Source organism: Panthera uncia, chromosome D1, assembly GCF_023721935.1.
Source record: "Panthera uncia isolate 11264 chromosome D1, Puncia_PCG_1.0, whole genome shotgun sequence".
Lineage (NCBI taxonomy): Eukaryota > Metazoa > Chordata > Mammalia > Carnivora > Felidae > Panthera > Panthera uncia.
Genome location: NC_064808.1, coordinates 6,005,336 through 6,023,694, shown reverse-complemented (window position 1 = coordinate 6,023,694; position 18,359 = coordinate 6,005,336). Strand labels below are relative to the sequence as shown.

Sequence of the window (18,359 nt, the reverse complement as noted above, 5' to 3'; positions counted from 1 at the left end):
GGCTCTTTACGAGCTGAGTGCGGTTAAATACACTCCTCCGTGTTGTTTTGAAAACGGTATTTCACATTATTTAAACATTGTGTTGCATCTTTTGAGAAATTAGATGACCGTTCATGCCTTGTGTTTCTCACACCTGTCTGGTACTTTTTTCTTTTTTTTCAATATATGAAGTTTATTGTGCTGTCTGGTACTTTTATCTTTTCTGCTTCTGCCCTCTTTCTCTGCCTCAGGGGGGCCGATGTACATGAGCAGAGGCAGCATGGGCTGTGGTGTCGTCCGGTCTCAGCTCTGCCCCCACCAGCCCAGTGATCTGTGGCAAGGCGCGTGCTTCCCGAGGCGCTTTTCTCCCGCGTCCTTTGGGAGTCTCCAGAGGTCACTAGAGGGGGTTTCTGGGGCGGTGGTGTTCACGTTCAGGATCACGACCTCATCCAGGGCTATGTTTCTGACTTTCTCCGTTACACTTGAATGATTCCCTTGCAGTGGGGCACGGGAGCACAGCGGCAGTCCCGCAGCCTTGGGGGCAGAGGCAGGGCATCAGGGCAGACCCATGGGTGCACGCAGAAAGCGCTGAGCTTGCTGAACACGATGAGCCTCCGACATTAACAGAGCGCACAGGGGTTCTGATGTAACGTTTTGTTTCCATCGACAGCCACAGAATATTCTGTCAGATTCTATTCTTAGGTATGCCGGGTAGTGGGGCGGGGGCGGGGTCTTCTTTCAAGGGCACAGAGATCCAGTGCTCCGGTGCCATGGCCCACAGAAATCTGTGAAGGCACCAAATGTGGGTCCCAACCTTTGGAGTCCTCCTTGATCCCTCCCTTTCCCTCATACCTCAATAACACTCCATAAGGAAACTGTGTTGGGTTGGTATTGCCTTCAAAACACATCCCACACCCCACCCCTCCACACCTCCTCCACTGCTACTACCCAGGCCCGAAGCCACCATCACCTCCGCTTGGACCCCTGCCTGGCCTCCCTGCCTCCACCCCTGCCCCCTTCCAGTCTGTTCTCCACCTCGCAGCCAGAGCTATGCAGGTGAAATTGAAGTCAGGCCGTGTCTGTCCTCTGCTCCACACCCTGCACGGGTCCCATCCTGCTCAGAGTCAAAACCAAAGTCCTTCCTAGGCTCTAAAAGCCTTCACAGTACAGCCCCATGTTCTTTTGACCTCCGTCCCAGCCACTCTGGCCTCCTTCTCTTCTTCAGAAGGGTTCCTGGCTCCAGGCCTTGGGCATCGGCTGTCCCTTCTCCCTGTTGGCCTGGTCTAGCCTGGACTCAAACGTCATTTGCCTGGCATTCCTGGTGCCCCTTTCCTGGATCTACCTTTCCTTTCTTTCATCGCACTCATCACTGTCTGATGCGCTATGTAATTAACTTGTTGTCTGGGCTGGGATCTCGGGCTGTTTTGTTTACTGATGTTATCCCGAAGGCTTAGGACAGCGCGTAGCACAGAGTAGGCACTCAATCAATATCTGTTGCAAGTGTGAATGAGCAGACAAGCGAGGGAGCAGCATTAGTGGCCAGCCTTGCAGCCACCCCTGGGTCTCCAGTTCTCTAGCCTCATCTCCAAATGGCCCCAAAGGATGTAAAGTCCCAACAATACTCCTACCTGCCCCTCCAGATCTCGTGGCAACTCTTACTTCCCCAGCAGATGCCCAAGAATCAGTCCCGTTCACCCTTCCGCTTTCCCATCGTGGCCAAAGCAGCATCCACCCCCCACTACTTTCTTGTGGGCAGACAGGTTCTACGAAGCGGGGTTCACGTCTGACCTCCTGGGGGTCCCTGGGCTGCCCCAGTGACCTTCCTGAGCGCTGGCTTCTCACCAAGGGCTGGACTACAGTCCTCATTCTGCTGCGTACCCTCTCCCAAGGGTTGGTGGGCAATCCCTTCTGTGGGCCTTAGGGTCCTTCACTGCTTGCAGAGGTAGGAAACCAGCCCAGTTGATTGCTGAGTCTAAGGCCTCTTGGCTCTAAAGGCCTGAGGGCTGCTGTCCTCACATCAGAATGGGCCCTGCTCTCCTCTCATCCCAGCCCAGTTCAAGGGAGACCCACTACCACTCCCTGGAGCCTTGCCAGGCTAGCCTTTTGCCTGGCAGAGCAGAGCTCTGACCTCGTCCTTCTCCAGCTCACAACCTCCAAAACATCCTCACTGCCTGCCAAACCCACCACGCACCCCTCGCCCTGGTGTTCACACCCCCTCCCAGGTGCCACCCCATCTTCCCAGCCTCACCTGCTGTGCTCTGATTGCCCAGGGCTTCCCCGGTGTCCTAACCTTGCTCCCACAGTTCCCACTACTGGGAATGCCTTCAGGAATCTCTTCTGGTGCCCCTCCTCACGGGACGTGGGTTCCGGCCTCCTTACCACCACATACTGCCAGACATCAGCTTTGTTATTTAAACGTTCTGATCCTATTTTTTCATCAACAAATGGAGATATACTATCCACCTCCTAGTGTGGTATAAGGATTAAAGGACTTTGGAAAGAGAGGTGCCTGAGTGGCTCAGTCGGTTAAGCGTCCGACTTCTGCTTAGGTCATGATCTCACGGTTCATGAGTTGGAGCCCCTGTGCTGTCAGCTCAGAGCCTGGAGCCTGCTTTGGGTTCTGTATCTCCCTCTCTCTCTGCCCCTCCCTTACTCACACTCTGTCTCTGTCTCAAATAAATAAACATTGAAAAAAATTATAAGAAAAGAATCTGGCACAGTGTATATGCTCCACAAACAGCAGCTGCTTCCTCTTACTTCTACCCACATGGGCCATGAGGGTGACATGAGGAGACAGGGGAGGGCCTGGCACCCAGCAGGGCTCAGGAATTGAAGACCCTTCTCTTCCTGCTTGTAGCACCTTATAGCTCTTAAGGCAATTCCGTCATCTTATGTAGTTTTAAACCTGCATTTCTTCTGGGCTTCTCTCTTCCCCCTCTCTACCTCCACTCCCTAATTCAACCAGAACAGAAGCTTCCTGAGGGCAGGGCAGTGTCTCACCCTGGCCCCCATCCCCTGCCCTAGCCCAGGCCCCACACCCAGTACGCACTCAAGCATACTGAACTGTGTCCCACTTTGCTCCCACTGGTTTAGGGAGGCCACCAAACCATCGTGTCCTGGTCTGAGGGTCCCAGAGCTTAGAACCTGGAGGCAGATGCCCATTCTGACTGCACTCTTCTCTCCAGCTCACACCTGAGCTCCCGTGAGCCCTCAGTTCACGCGAGGAAGACATGTTGTAACGGGCTCAATTGCGCAGCAGTGTGGCTCCTGGAGGGCAGGTAAAGAGAGGTTTCAAATACTGAGGAAATTGTGCTGGGTTAGGAGATGGGGCAGCCTCCCAATGCGGGGGGGCGGGGAGGAATCAGAGCATGGTGAGCCCACGCTTCCCCTTGCACCCCCCCCCCATCCCTGATCACCCAGCCCATTGTGGTTAGAACAATTTCTGGTTCCTCTGGCTTAGGAAGGTGCCCCATGGACCTGTTTTTCTCCCTGAGAGCTACACCTCAGGCATACGCATGCTGGCGTTGCCAGGACATGTTGGTGACGTGACCCTGGGATAATGGTTTCACACCTGTCTCTTCAGGGGCCCAATGCCTCTTTCTGGCGTGGGAACGGCTCAAGGTCTCCAGGCTGTGTGTCTAAGATAGAGAGGGCTCATGTGACTGCACCTTGGAAAATCAAGTGTCTGGCCTGGGTTTCTAGCATATAACCTGAGAGTCCTAGGAGGCCACTGAGTTCAATCTCTTCATTTTACAGATCGGAAACTGGGGCCCGGGGGAGAAGGGGCTTGTCCAGGCCGAGTCCGTACAAGGGCCCAGTCTTCTGACCACAGCAAAGAGCCCCTAACCCCTCATGGCCCAGGGGGAGCTGCTGCAGTACAGGCTGCTGCCTGAGTCACCTTTACGCAACACCCAGAACAGTGCGGGTCCCTGACACGTCCCAGAACGCATCTCCATTTTTACAAGTGAGGGCACCGGCCCCAAACCACGCGCAAGTGATTGCCCATAGCTCGGTCACCATTCCTGATTTCCTTGAACCTTCGCCACACCTTGTCACAGGCCAGCGGGCCGGCCCGTGGAGGGGGGGGCGGCGCGCTGCCCTCGGTCACCGTGTTGGTGGCGGGGATGTTTCGCGGCGCGGCCGCCTGGGGACCAGGGGCGTAACCAAACACGCGAGGCCCAGGTTTCCGCGGGCCCGTGAGAGGCGAGAGCGCGCCGGCGCCAGGCAGGGCGCGTGCGCCGCAGCCCCGGGCTCCCATTGGTTCCTGCGGCTTGGGAGGCGGGGCCGTGCGCGTCGCGCTTCCTCCGCCCCAGCTTCCGCGTCCTCGCCCCGGTAGCCGGACCCCGAGCGGGTGCCAGAGTCTTACCCGGTTTCGGAGCTGGAGTCGGACCGGAGGGGTCGGAGTTAGACCAGGACCCTGGGCTGAAGCGGCGGGCACTGACTCCCTGCGAGGTGAGAGCGCGGCGACGCCCTGCGCGGGTCCTCACCGCGGATGGGAAGGCGCCGTGCCCTGCCCGGGGCATCCCGGCGAGTCGACCCCGCACCTGACCACCAGCCTCGAGCTTGAGTTGGCTGAAGACCCGCTGGTGTGCACACCGGTGCCCCCAGCCAACGCTGTTCACTTTCGCAGATCAGCCCGGGACTCCAGCCTTCCTCAGTGAGAGTTTGAGGGGCTCCCCAATCCCCTCATCCCTGGACACTCCCTCCCCCCAGTGGCCGTTCTTTCTCTTTCCTTGTGTAGATGGACGGGACAGAAGGCAATGCTGGGCAACCGGGCCCCGCTGAGCGGTCCCATCGAAGCAGCGTGTCCTCCGTGGGAGCCCGAGGTGGGTCCCTGTCCCCATCATCCATACCCATGTCCCCTAATCTCCATACCCAGTTTGTGTCTCAGCCCTGGGGAAGTGGCCCTGGCTTGTCATCTCTTTCATTAAAGAGAATCTTATATAGTAATTAACAAATAAGGTCTGTGGCGGTGTGAAAAGTGACAGAAGACAGAGGACGTGGGCTCTGTCACTAGGCTGTTGGCCAAGTTGGGTACTGTTCTTGAACTTCCCTTTCTTCATTTGTAAAATGAACATATCTTACATAGCTGTGAAATTGAAATGAAACCTCATGAACGAAAGTGCCACCTTGACTTTCTTTGACTTCTTTCTCACAAACAGCAGGGTGAAAGCAGGCATCATTATCTTCGTTTTATAAGGAAGGAAATTGGGCCCTAGAGAGGTTAAGTCAGTGGGTACTGGAGCCTGCATCGACTCTGTTTTCCCTACCTGAAAAGTGAGTCTGAATCACAGCCTCCTGGAGATTATTTTATGGTCTGGCAAGAAAGTAGCTGTTACAGGCAGAACAGACTGGAGATCCAAAACGCACGTTCATGTGTGTTGATGATAAACTATACCTCTGCCTTTCATAGGCTTTACCCCATTGGATTCACAGCTTGTCTTTGAGTGAGGGTCTCCCTTCGGCACCAGGCTCCAAATAAGAATCCTACAAAGCCGACACAAGTGAACACTCAACTTTTTAGGTTATATTTCTCCTGGCCTAGTTAGACTGTCCTGGAAGGCCATGGTATTGAGTCCTGAGGCTTGGAGAATCCTATGGAGCTTGAACCCTGGAACTTGCTTTACCCTGGGGTGGCCTTAGGAATCCCCTGTTCTATCTTAGCTGGGGCCAGAGAGAGACAGCTACTTGCCTGAGGATAATAGCCAGTTGCCAACTCTCCTGCCTCGCAGCCTGATACACTAACTCCTATAATCTCAGGACGGGTTTGGCCTGTCTCTGCCTCAGTTCTCACCTGTGGAATGTTCTCCATCAAGGAAGAAGCCTAGGGAGATAGGGTGGGGAGTTAGGGCCGGGCCAGAGTTGCTGTGTTTCTGGGTGGTTTGAGGGTCTCAGATAAGCCTTAACAGCACTCGTCACAGGGTCTCTTGAAGATGCTGGGGCTCTGCCTCTAGAGTATAGAGGCATTCTAAGGGATTGGGGCAGCAGGGGAGAGGGGCTCTTGCCCTGGTGGAGGGGGGTAGAGGGTTCCTGGTCAGCATGCCTTTGCCTACGTAGCAGGCCCAGCTGACCCTGCCCAGTTTCTGTTGTTGCAGCAGCTGACGTGCTGGTGTACCTGGCAGATGACACAGTGGTGCCCCTGGCCGTGGAGAACCTGCCCTCACTTAATGCCCACGAGCTGCACCGGGCTGTCCGTGAGGTCCTACAGCTCCCAGACATCGCCCTGGATGTCTTTGCACTCTGGCTTGTCTCCCCTCTGCTGGGTAAGGCTTGGCAGTCAGAAGCCCAGGCCGGAGGGTTGGCAGGGCAATGACCAGTAGGGAGGGGACAGCTTCCGGAACCTCTGGCCACAGACATCAGGAGAAAGTGGGACTTCTGTATGTCCTGGAGCTGTCCACTGCTTTTAGGACACCTGGATCCTCTGCCCCCACTCTCTCTCTGCTGGTCTGAGGGGTCAAGCCTGCCCCTCAGCCTCGCTGGTGCTGGACCTGGGGCATGAGGAGGATCAGGACTGGGGGACAGGGATGGAAGGGATCTGCATTCACTGAGCATGTGGTCCATGCCACAACCTGAGCTGGCATTTCTTGAGCAGAATCTCTCCTCACCCTAATGGCCCAGCCCTGTCTTACAGATGAAGAAGGTGAGGTTTGGAGTGGTGGGTTCAGTGACTGGTAGGACCCAGATCAGAATGGAAGGCTGGACAAGGCCCCCTCAGCCAGCCTCTGAACTGCAACCTCCTCGTTGGGGGCAGGGAGGAAGGTGGGCCAAGGAAGCAGCCACCCCCGAGGGTGGGGTGGACAGGACGAGTGGGAACTTGACTTTTCTGCACGGGGCGTCCAGCCCTGCTTGGTTTCTGGTCCATGACCACCTGTGTCCTGTCCTTTCAGGCTGAGATCCCAAGGTGGGGAGGCGGTAGCTCTCCACATCCTCAGGCCTGGAGGCGGGGTGGGGGGTAGGGGAGTCCCTGAGGCCTCTGAATAGGGTCCCTGGCCTGCTGGCTCGCACAGGAAGAAGGCCAAAGGAGAGGGTGCCCCAACAGGTGCCAGGGCCAGGCATGTCTGCTGAGCTTAAATATTCTCCTTTCTTGTAGAGGAACGGGCAAGAAGGGGGTGATGTGTCCCCCAGGGCCCCTAGTGGTTACCTCTTTGTCAGGCCAGTGGGATTTGTGCCTCTGCCCCAGAGGGAGAATCTCTAGTGACCAGTGGGAGACGGAGTGCCCATCCTGTGTATCTCCATCCTGTCCACGTCCTGTGTCCAACCCCCCACCCTGCCCCGTTGGAGCTTCCTGTCCAGCTGCTACTCTCGCCCACCCTCTTCCTGCTGGCAGGTCTCCTCCACCCATTCCCCATCCAGCTCAGCTGCCCCCTTTTCCACCCTCCGGGTGTGGGTGGAAACTGCGAGCCCCTTGGTTTGTATCTTTGGGAAGCTGGCGGTGTCTGTTTCAAGGGTTTCGGCTGGCCCCTGCCCCGCCTCAGGCTCTGTCTGTCCCTGCAGCTGGGCAGCTCCTCCTACTTCCTCCGCCCCCACTCCCTCCTCTTCACATTCCTGTCCCCCCCCTCGCAAGAACATGAATGGGCTGCCTGTGTGGCCGGCCCGGGTCACCCTGGGGCACCACCCTGTCCAGGAGGAGGGTGGCTAGAGGCCCCAGCATGAAGTCAGTGCCCACTTGGTTCCCTGGCTGGGTTCGGGAAGGCTGAAAGGCCATTTCTTCTTTGACTCAGGCCCCTCGGAACCCTTGGCTGCCCCCCAACCCCAGAGTGGGTTAAGCTATGACAAATGCCCCAGGGCTGTAAGGGGGGAGGGGTGCTGTGGGCTGGAGCCACCCCTCAAGCTGGATGTTTGGGGAATGTTTGTCCTTCTCCGTGCCCTTGTCACTCTGCATGGAACAGGCTCCAGGGACCATCAGTCTCATTCGAGTGAAAGCCTCCAGACAGGAAGGTCCTGTCTGAAAGTGTGTGGGACCGCAGGGTCAGTGTAGTCCTGCTCTGATCACGGGAGTCCCCTGAGCTGCTGGAGCTCGAGATCAGGGCTGGGCTGTAGACAGAAGGAAGGGCACCATTGCCCCCGGTCCACTCTCCCTCTCAGTGTGTCCAGAGGTCCCAGCTAGCCAGTTACCTTGGTCACCTCACAGGTAGGTCCAGAGCCGCCTCCCAGCACCCCTGTGGCGGCCAGTGATCTAAATGCCGGGGACACAGTGGGAAGCAGGCCCAAAGGTGTCCCTGTCCTGGGGGAACTCGCAGTCTGAAGTGTGGTGCAGGAGCTGTGGTCCTGGTTGCCACTAACTCTTGGTGGCCTTGGGCAGGCACTGTCTTTCTTTGGACTTCAGTTTCCCACCTGTTCAGTGGATGGTCTCTGTACCCTCTGGCTCTGGCATCCTCTGAGCATCCCGGTGGAAAGCATGTGGAGGCTGAGTGGCCGGGTGGGTAGGGTTGAAGACGGAGCCTTTCTTGGAGGGGAGAGGGCGCTGCCACTGGGTGTGGCAGAGGCGGCGGCAGATGGGTGTGGGCAAGGATCTAGGTTGGAAATGAGGGACAAGGAACCACTGGGAAATCTGAATATCTGAGAAACATTGGAGGAGAAAGGGGTGTGAGGAAGCTGAATGCAGGGGTGGATGGGAGACGCTGCAAGCAGGAGGGAGACCAGTTTGGGGGGATTTGGCTACTGTTTTGTGTTAAGATCAGGGACCAGCTGGGGGCGCCTGGGTGGCTCAGTTGGTTAAGCAACTGACTTTGGCTCAGGTCGTGATCTCACAGTTCGTGAGTTTAAGTCCCACTCCGGGTGAGCTCGAGCCCCACTTCGGGAGAATACAAGCCCCGCTTTGGGTGAACCCAGCTTCTCTCTCTCTCCCCTCTCTGCCCCTTGCTTACTTGCGCCCTCTCTCTCCCAAAAAAAAAAAAAAAAAAAAAAAGATCGGGGATCAGATGGAAGCCCAAAGAACAGAGATGAAGACCCTTGGCTTCATGCTGGCAGGATAAGGCGCCCAGCCCCCTGGTGGGGGATGAGGGAGGAGATAGGGGTCAGAAGCAGGGTCAGAAGGCAGGAGTAGCTAGTTGATGGCACGGATATTGCCACTTCCCCACTCCCCTACCTCCAGCAGCCATCCTCATTCATCTGATGGCTTGGAAGTGGCCTCTGACTTCTCAAAGGCTGTGGTCACTGACGCGTAAGGTAAAAGTGCTTTCTCATTCCTGGCCTGGGGTGTCAAGCCCTGGGGCCAGCTGGCTGCCCAGAGTCAAGGGGCCACGAGAGATGCACTTGGCCATTCTGTCCACCCATGTGAGGGCCTGCGGTGGGCCAGCGGTAAAGCAGTGAATGGGATAGAGCCGCTCTTGCCCAGGTGACCCGAGGACTCAGCAGCTAGTGGAGCATAGGCAGGGAGGTGACATCAGATAGCGGTAAACACCGTAAAGGCAACCACATGAGGGTGTGGTTGGCATGGAGGAAGTTGATGAGGGGAGCTGCCTCAGTGAAGGGTCTGGGGAAGGACACGCTTGAACTGAGACCCAAGCCAGCCAGTCATGTGGGGGGCGGTGCGGGGGGATGCCTGAGGCTGGAGGAACAGCGCGTACAAAGGCCCTGAGGCACCGACATGCTGGGGAGATTCAAGCTATTGAAGAAGGCCGGTATGGCAGGAGCCGAGCGGGAGAAGGAGTGAGGAGGAAATGAGGTGGGCAAGCTGGATGGCATGGAATAAAGGTCAGCCAGAGTTCCTGGGGAGGATGCTGGAGGTGAGGCCTGGAGAGGAGGAAGCCCAGGCTCCGCCAGGGGCAAGAGAGGGCAGCCGCTTGGGTCTGTGGGTCCCAGTTATCAGCTTTGGGCTCTGCTTCCTAATGGCAGTGCTGGGTTCTTCTGGACCACCATCTCTGGCGCTTTCTGTCGGCCACCGCCTCTCGTACTGGAGGGAACAGTCAGAGGCTGGTGCTGCCTAGAGCCTGACCCTCTCTCACCTGTTGTGTGACTTTGGACAAGTGACTTAACCTCTCTGTGCCTCATTTCTCTGCCTGAGTGAAACGAGCATAGCGTTCTTACAGAGCAGATGCACGTAAACCACTCGAAATGGTTCGGGGTGCTTGTACCTGCTCAGTTAATACCGGCCACGACGGCCATCGTCGTCGCCTTCGTTCGCGGGTGGCAGTCGTGCTGGTCAGGGGCCACACTCACGGCCGCTTCCCCTCTCATCCCGCAGAGGTGCAGCTGAAGCCCAAGCACCAGCCCTACAAGCTGGGCCGCCAGTGGCCGGAACTGCTGCTGCGTTTTACCGACGCCCCCGATGACGATGTGGCCATGGGTCAGTGCCGCTGCCCGCTGGCCCGCATCTCTCCCAGGCACCTTCGGCCACTCCTTCCAGGGGAAGATCCTTGGTGTGGAGGGGTGGGGGGCAGACTGTGCCGGGGGCCAGGGAGGGCAGCCCCTTGGGCCTTTGGGCCTCACTAACCAGCTTTTGCAGGATCCTTGAGGGGAACCCAGGAGGGGGGTGGCCCCGGGGGTCAGCAAGCGCATTGAGACAAGCCAGCCTCCCAGCCTCTGGACAGCCCTCCGGCTTTGTCAGTCGTGGTGGGTGAGGGGGGCACTAGGCCTGTCGGGAGAGGGCCGGGCCGGGCCGAGCCGGGGAGCCGGGCGGTGACCCCAGCCTCTCTCCCCAGATGAGCCTTCCCTGCAGTTCCGAAGGAACGTGTTTTTCCCAAAGCGGCGGGAGCTCCAGGTGAGGCGGTGAGCGCCAGGCGGTGCCCCCGTCCCTGGGGCCCTGTGTCCGGCCTCCCCTTGTCCGCAGACCCCTGGACACTGGTGTGCCGCCCCAGCTGAGCAGCCCCTCCGTCCCGCACCGGCCCACAGATCCACGACGAGGAGGTCCTGCGGCTGCTCTATGAGGAGGCCAAAGGCAACGTGCTGGCCGCACGGTACCCATGTGACGTGGAGGACTGCGAGGCCCTGGGCGCCCTGGTGTGCCGTGTGCAGCTCGGGCCCTACCAGCCTGGCCAGCCCACTGCCTGTGCCGTGAGGTGAGGGCCCGTGGGACCTGGGGCGGGGGCACGGGGTGGGGAGGGTCGTCCTGGAGCCCTGCTTGCGGGTGACCTGACAAGATCTGGAGTCGGGAGGCGTGGCCCCGACGCTGTGTGACCTTGGGCAACTCACCCCACCTCTCTGAGCCTCCTTTTCCTCGTCTGCTCTGGGCTGAAGGGCCTGAGAAGTGGGAGCTTTGGGTGAAGTGACATCTGTGAGAGGAGCCCCCAGGTGTGCATGAGGGTGGAGCCTCCATTTGAGGTCAGGAAGGAGGTGAGCTGGTTCTTCCGGGGACTGACCCCCGTCACCGGTGACCGTCCAGCTTAGTTCCGCACTCCAGGGATGAGATCCCGTTCCCCGGGCACTCCAGCCTGCGGGCTCTGGGCTTCCCACCCCCTCCCGAGAAGCAGTGCTCTCTGCTGTGAGAGTGAGTGTGCCCCAGAAGCACAGTCAGGCCGGTCAGGCCGGACTCTGACCTCCACAGACAATGGTCCTGAGGTTTAGAGGTAATTCCAGTGGAGATGAACTTTCGGCACAGCCTGCTCCTAGACCCCAGACTCCTCCCACCCCAGCACTGTAGTGGGCGGCGTGTTGGGGGAGAGGATGTGCAGAGACAGGGCCCTGTGCCAGGTGACTAAGAGCTGGGGCCCCACACTTCCCACCTGGCTCAGTCGAGCCGGAGGGCTCCCCACGGAGCTGGCTGGAGCTGGTGGCCGTAGGGATCCTGCCCCTCGGGAGTGTCTGCTGCTTTACGCAACCCAAAGTGTTTGTACTTGAGGGACTTTGTCAGCTCTGGATGGATCCAGAGGTGCAGAGGCTCCGGTTAGATCCCCAGACGCCTGTCCTCGTTCTCCCGGCCCGGCCCCGTGTCCTCTGGGCCAGCTCACACTCAGGCAGGCCAGTTGTGTATTGGGAGAGGCCTCTTCCCTGACCCACAAGAGTCCTCAGACTCACTCTGACGTCCCCTTCCCTTGGCTGAGCCTCAGGTCCGACCAAAGGAGACACGGTGGCCAGAGCGCTGATGGGCCCGCCCTGAGCCTGCCCAGGCCCCACGGACGGGTGTGGGGAAGGCGGGATTTCCAGATGACAGGCGAGAGTTGTCGCTGGAAGATGGGATACGGGAGCACGAGCAACGAAAGTGCCCACAGCAGCCCCGAGAAGGGCGACGGCCCCCTGGACACCCCTTCTCACACTGCCCCGCCGTTGGCCACCAGGCCGGCGCGAGCTCCTTCCTCACCTCAGCCTTCCCGCTGGCGGGGGTGGTGGGGGGTGTTTGGTCGTCCAGAAGCCCCAGGAGAGACCCCTCCCTTCTGTGGTGAAAATGGCAACCTCAGTGGTACTTTTTAGGTGCCAGGCACCTGCTGGCGCCCTTCCATGCAACCAGCGGTTGGTGTCCTCGTTTTATCCCTGGGGAAGCTGGGCCTCTGAGAAGGTCCTCGCTGCCCGAGGACACACCTCCGGCTGCCCCCAGCTGGGAGCAGCTGGCACGCAGCCCGCACGGTCAGAGCGCTGCCTGACGCGGGAACAGCGCGGCTATGCCGAGGTTCTTTATGGTTGCGAGCTTTTCTTGTCGAACCTGTGTTGACGGATTGTGGGTTGATTTTTTTTTTTTTTATGTCCCTCTTTGGCAGAAAATCCGTGGAAAGGTATATGTAGGTCACCGGCTGTCCTGTTTTTTGGTTGTAAAAGTTCCACTAGCTCGGAAATCCAAACCTTCATGACTCGGTGACACAGACGCTGTGCCGAAACCCTCTAGCCACAGGCTGGCTGTGCGGCGGGCCTGGTCTCGGCTCCCCCTTTGGTGTCCCAGCCTGTCTTCCAGGCCTGTCACCAGCCAGGCTTGCCGCGGGGCTCACAGCAGTGGTCTCTCTGGCGGTCCTCGTCCGGGGCCTCGCCTGCCCCTGCCCGTGAGCACGCTGCACCCCGAGGACCTCGGCACCTCTGGCCAGGCCCCCGCCCCGGAGCCCCGCCTCCCACTGAGCCCCCCACTTCCTTCCTCCGCAGGGAGAAGCTGGACTCCTTCCTCCCCGCCCACCTCTGCAAGCGGGGCCACGGGCTCTTTGCTGCCCTCCGGGGCCGCGGGGCCAAGGCGGGGCCGGGGGAGCAGGGCCTGCTGAACGCCTACTGCAAGGTGAAGGAAGCGGCTGGCGGTGACAGCGGGCGCGGGGCCTCCCTCAGCACCCACTACCGTGCCTACCTCCTCAAGAGCCACGAACTGCCCTTTTACGGGTGAGCGACCCCCTGGCTGTCATCGTCACGGGCAGCCACGGCCACGGGGCCTCTGCTGTCCCCTCCCCTGACAGCCCAACAGTCTGCACGGCCTGCCAGGGTGCCCACCTCTGCGCCCGCCGAGCTCTGTCCTCACGTGGGGCGTGTCTCGGGCCCCACGGGGACCGAGCCGGACCCCTGTCCTCCCCTTGCACCTGTCCCAGGCCGGGCGGCGACCCTCCTTCCACCCGCCACGGTCACCTGGCCGCTGGGCCCGCGGACCTTGCGCGTGGCCGGTTCTCTCACGCCACCAACAGTGGTCGGTGGCTCTCGGGTACCTGCTGCGTGCCAGCGATCGAGGCGCTGGCGATACCTCGGTGAGCAGAGAGACGCGGGCCCTGCCTGGTGAGGCCGCCTTGCCGGTGGGAAGTCAGACAGCAGCAGAAGTAGAGACCTCAGGTGGCACGAGCGGCAGCCGGGTGACCGGCGAGGACAGTGTGGCCGTGCCCCGAAGGGGAGATACGGTTCAGGCCGGGTGGTAATAACGCAGGAGGTGAGACGCGGTCAGATGCCGGGGTGTTTGAGGGTACGGTCGACAGGATTTGCTAGACAGACGGACAGTGGGACGGATGAAGGCGAGGAGGCAGAACTCCAGGTGTCTGGCGTGAGCACATGAACGATGGTGTCATCAGCCGAGACGGGACCGTGCCACGGAGCGGGTTGGGGAACGTTTGGGGGTTTGGATTTGGACGTGTTGATTTTGAGATGCTCACTAGATACCCAGCTGGCGATTCCGGGCGGGCAGTTAGGTTTCTGAGTCTAGAGTCGGGTAGTCATTGGTGAGCATCAGCATCTGGGCGCTTTGAAACCTGGAGCCTGAAGACCTGGCCAAGGAGGTGCGAGTGGACAGGCGCAAGGAGGCCCCGGGACGGCGAGGCGGGCGGGTGGGTCTCTACGAGCCGGGCAGAGGGAAGTGTCAGGGAGGAGGAAGTGACCAAGCGTCGCACGCTACCACTTCCGGGTGTCGAATTCAACGTGCCCTGGGTGGTCGATGGTTGACCTTGGTTTCAGCATCGTGGGGGTGGCAGCGGGTGGAGGAGAGTGAGAAGAGACAGGAGACGGCGGGTATGGCTGGCCCCTTCAGGGGTCGGTGCTGTGCAGTGGAGTCCAGAGATGCAGCCTTTATGGGTGGATGCGGGGGCAGAGGCTTTTAATTTTTATGGTGAGCGAATGTGTGTGTACAGATCAGGCTGATCCGACAGAGGGTGAGAAACTGAGATGAGGGTAGCCAAGTGGCTGCTTCTGGTTGCTTCCGTGTCCTCAGTGAGGTAGGAGTCCCAGCCATCCGCTGAACCTGTAGAAGTCTTCCAGGAGCAGGGACAGGAGCAAGGCTGCTCTCAGGACCCAGAGGAGCACGTGCTTGTCTCCAGGCCAGTCCCGGAGCGAGGGTGCAGGCTGTCACAGAGAGTGGGACTCAGCAAGGGCTCTGGCTTCGCCTGGTGCGAGGAGGAGGCAGGCCAGGCAGACGTAGGAGAGGGAAGGACGTGGCGGGGCAGGGGGAGAGGGTGGCGGCTCAGTGAGTTGGTGTGCCAAGGCCACTATACCTTTTCCCCTTCCCCGTGTCAAGCCCTGAAGCCTCCCTGAGTGGCCCCTGTCCCCTCATGACCCCGAGCAGGTGCAACTTGACCCCACTGCTGCTGAAGGGTCTTGGTCTGACAGACCGTGGGCAGCGGAGTTCTCCCAACCTGATATGGCCTGGCAGCTGCCAGCAGCCTCAGCCCCATCCCCTCCTGGCGGTTCCCCGGACGTAGCCTCCTCTGTCCCACCCCCAGGTTCACACTCTTCTCTCCGTCTGAGGTGCCTGCCCTTCTCTGTGACGCTCCTCTCCTCCCCCTGCCTGTTCAAGCCCTCCTGTCTTGCATGGCCAGTGCAGATGCCACCACCCCCAGGAAGCCTCCCTCCCACCCCCTCTCTGTTTCTCCCTCCCCAGGGGCAGGTTTCCATTTAACCGTCGGTTACCAAAATGGCTTAAACTTCTCATATGCCCAGGGCAGGGCCTGGCCAGAGCATTGAGGAGGGTGACCCCGGACGGTCTGTTCCTGGTGCGGGAGGTGACCGGCTAATGGCAATTCCCCTTCCCAGGTGTGCCTTCTTCCATGGTGAGGTTGACAAGCCGGCCCAGGGCTTTTTGCACCGGGGCGGGCGAAAGCCGGTGGTGGTGGCCATCAGTCTGGAGGGCGTGCATGTCATCGACAGCAGGGAGAAGGTACCTCCAGCTTCTCCAGGGTGGGACCTGGGTTGGGGGAGCAGGGAGCCTCACTGGAGAGGGCACGGGGTGCTCACGCGGGCCTTCCTGCTTCTCGCGGGCTGGTGGTTGGCCCGGAGGCAGACTGGATGGCCTGTGTGGCTTCCCTCCCCCTCGGACGGTCCCTGGGGCTTCCAGTGTCATCCTGGGAGCTTCCTTGGGGTCTGCTCTAGGTCAGCTTTTCTGTCAGCACACTAGGCAGGAGGGCAGCTAAGGAAAGGGGAGGCTGGGGCTGGGATTAAAGCCTCTGGGTGGAGGGGGTCTGGCCTGGCCTGGCCACTCTGCCGGACCAATGGCTGGAGACTAGCTATTGGTTTTCCAGAAAAGCCTCATGACTAGAAGCCCTCTCCGGCTGCCAGAGTCGGGCTTCTTCCCCTGTATTTGGCATAGGCTGTCGGTTGGTTCCCTGCGTAGATGGTGGTGTCAGCATCCTGCCCTGTGGGGCAGTTTCTCTGCACTTGGGCCAGAGTCTGTCCTAAGCCAGCAGAAAAGTTTTGGGTGACTTACCCCCAGAGAGAGATCCCAGCCCCTCCTGGGCACCTGTGCCCAAGTATGCTGGGCCCAGAGCCCAGCTCGGCCTGCTGAGACGCTACCCAGCTGATCTCATGGAAAATCCCCCCTACCCTCCACCCCTTCCCCCACGTGACTGCCCCAACTGTCAGGGGCTTGACCGGCTGGTGAGTAGTGCCATGGGTCAGGGGCTCTCAGCCTCCCCAGACCACAACCCCCTTTGAGGGTTTGATGAAAGTGGGGACTCCTCCGAGAAACTCATACAGGAATTTAGACTCAGCCTTGGGGATAAATAGCCTGGCCAGGCATCCCCTCCTGGTGTCACGTGAGCAGGCTGGGGTGGGGGAATGGACTCGGCTCCGAGAATCCAAGCTCTGTGTCTCCCGCTGGCCAGCACGTCCTGCTGGGCCTGCGTTTCCAGGAGCTGTCGTGGGACCACACCTCTCCCGAGGAGGAGGAGTCTGTCCTGTGGCTAGAGTTCGATGGGGACCACGAGGGCACCCCGGTCAACAGGTTGCTCAAGATCTACTCCAAGCAGGTAGTGGGCATTGCCTGCACGGGGGGCGAGGTCGGGGTGGGGTAGCCTGGGCTCAAGGGGTCCCAGGCTACTGGAGGCTCCGGGCTGGCTGACAAGGAGGCGAGAGGGCTGCCGAGCGCCTGGGGACCAGGGGAGCTGACGTCAGCTGAGCCAGAGCCACTCTTGCGAGTCAGAGGCCCGGTTTGCAGATGCCACGCTGGGCTTGTGGCTGTGTGACCAGCCGGCACTGGCTCCAGTCCTCGAGGCCCCCTGGGAGTTGGGTGCTCTCAGAGGAGAAGTGGGCGTGGCGGGGCGAAGGCCCCTCGGCACCTTTGTTTCACTCTGTGCACACGGCCCTCATCCCTGCACCTCCCTGCTGCGAGCCCAGTGGCCTCTGCCTTGCCACACCCAGTACACAGATGGCTGTCCTCCGTTCCCGGCTCAGCTTGACTGTGAACTCTTGGCCACTCCTGTCCCCTGCAGTGGCTCCTCTGATCCCCTGGCCTATAGCATCACAAAGTCTTCCCTCTCGCGGCTTTGCATACACGACTGTCCCCACTTCTGCTGATGATTCTGTCATTTTTACATCACTAGGCTAGACCCCTTTTCAAAGTAAATGTGTTATTGTATCATCTGTAAAGAAAAGTTACCAAATCCTAAGTGTATGGCTCAACGGGTTTTCTGAAAATAAACCCACATAACACCTTTCAGATTGCGAAAAAGAGCCAGGACCCCAGGAGAACCCTCGAGCCTCCTCCCAGCAAGGGCGCCCCCCATCCTGACTTGTTTCACCCTCGAGTCTTTCTGCCTGTTTTTGAACCTTCTGGCACAGGCTCCCTCAGTTTGTTCTCTTCTGTCTGGTTTCTTCTGCTCAGTGGTGTGTTTGTGAGCTCTGTCCTCCCTGCAGGTGGCAGTGGCTTGATCTTTTGGAGAGGCTCTCCGATGTCCCATCGTCCACGTTCCCCAGCCTTGACTTTCCCACCCATTGCTGATGGACACTTGGATTTCCTGTTTGGGACTGTTGCCAGCAACGCTGTCGTGATCACTGTCATGTGTGTGCTTTGTGCGCATACGTGGGCGTCCCCCTGGGAGTGGGATGGCTGGGCCCCCAGGTCAGCACACGCTCACTTGAGGAGACACTGCCAAGCTGTCCACAGCCGTCACGCAGATGTGTGCCTGCCGCTCCCTGTCCCTCCATTTCAAGTTAATTTTTTACATGAAGTGTGATGTATAGATCAACATTCTCTCTCTCTCTCTCTCTTTTTTTTTCTTTTTGTTCCAGCATTATCTGTTGAAAAGACTACCCTGTCTTCATTGAATTGCCCTGTGTCTCTGTTGAAATTCAGTTGGCCAAGTGTGTGTGGGTCTATTTCTGGATTGTCTGTTCTGTGCCCTTGATCTATGTGTTTGTCTTTCACTAATAATCCCACCGTACCGATGACTGAAACTTAATAGTAAACTTGAAATCGGGTGGTATGATTTCTAGGACTTTGTTCTTTTCCAAAATTGTTTTTGACTATCCCAGTTCCTTTGCATTTCCATATAAATTTCAGGAAAAGCTTGTTGATTGTTACCCTTCCTCCCCCCAAAAAAGTCTTCTGAGATTTAGATTAAGATTCCATTGAATCTGTAGATTAATTTTGGAGAGAATTAACATCCTAAATCTTCCAGGCCAATAATTTCTACATCTCCCTTTATTTGGCTTTGATTTCTTTTCACTAATATTTTATAGTTGTCAGCATAGAGATATTGTACATCTTTTATTATATTTATCCTTAAGGTTGTCTTTTTTTTTCTTTCTTTCTTTCTTTCTTTCTTTCTTTCTTTCTTTCTTTCTTT

The 18,359-nt window shown here is 58.7% G+C and overlaps 2 protein-coding genes across 3 annotated transcripts in view; both read left to right on the top strand.

Annotated features, from left to right (window-relative positions):
- The window catches only part of CDC42EP2 (CDC42 effector protein 2), a 111,857-nt gene that overhangs the window by 52,011 nt on the left and 41,487 nt on the right, over positions 1–18,359 (top strand). The gene's annotated exons all lie outside the window — the stretch shown is intronic.
- Positions 4,264–18,359, top strand: part of FRMD8 (FERM domain containing 8) — a 31,774-nt gene continuing 17,678 nt past the window's right edge. Inside the window, exons 1-9 of one of the 2 annotated variants that reach the window (XM_049616506.1) lie at positions 4,264–4,431; positions 4,721–4,805; positions 6,075–6,242; positions 10,166–10,267; positions 10,623–10,681; positions 10,813–10,979; positions 12,985–13,209; positions 15,331–15,454; positions 16,398–16,541. In XM_049616506.1, coding sequence (XP_049472463.1) covers positions 4,721–4,805; positions 6,075–6,242; positions 10,166–10,267; positions 10,623–10,681; positions 10,813–10,979; positions 12,985–13,209; positions 15,331–15,454; positions 16,398–16,541 — 1,074 coding nt within the window. In that variant the 5' untranslated portion in view covers positions 4,264–4,431. Of the gene's footprint in view, positions 4,806–6,074; positions 6,243–10,165; positions 10,268–10,622; positions 10,682–10,812; positions 10,980–12,984; positions 13,210–15,330; positions 15,455–16,397; positions 16,542–18,359 lie in introns of both variants that reach the window. The other variant, XM_049616498.1, reaches the window with a different exon arrangement.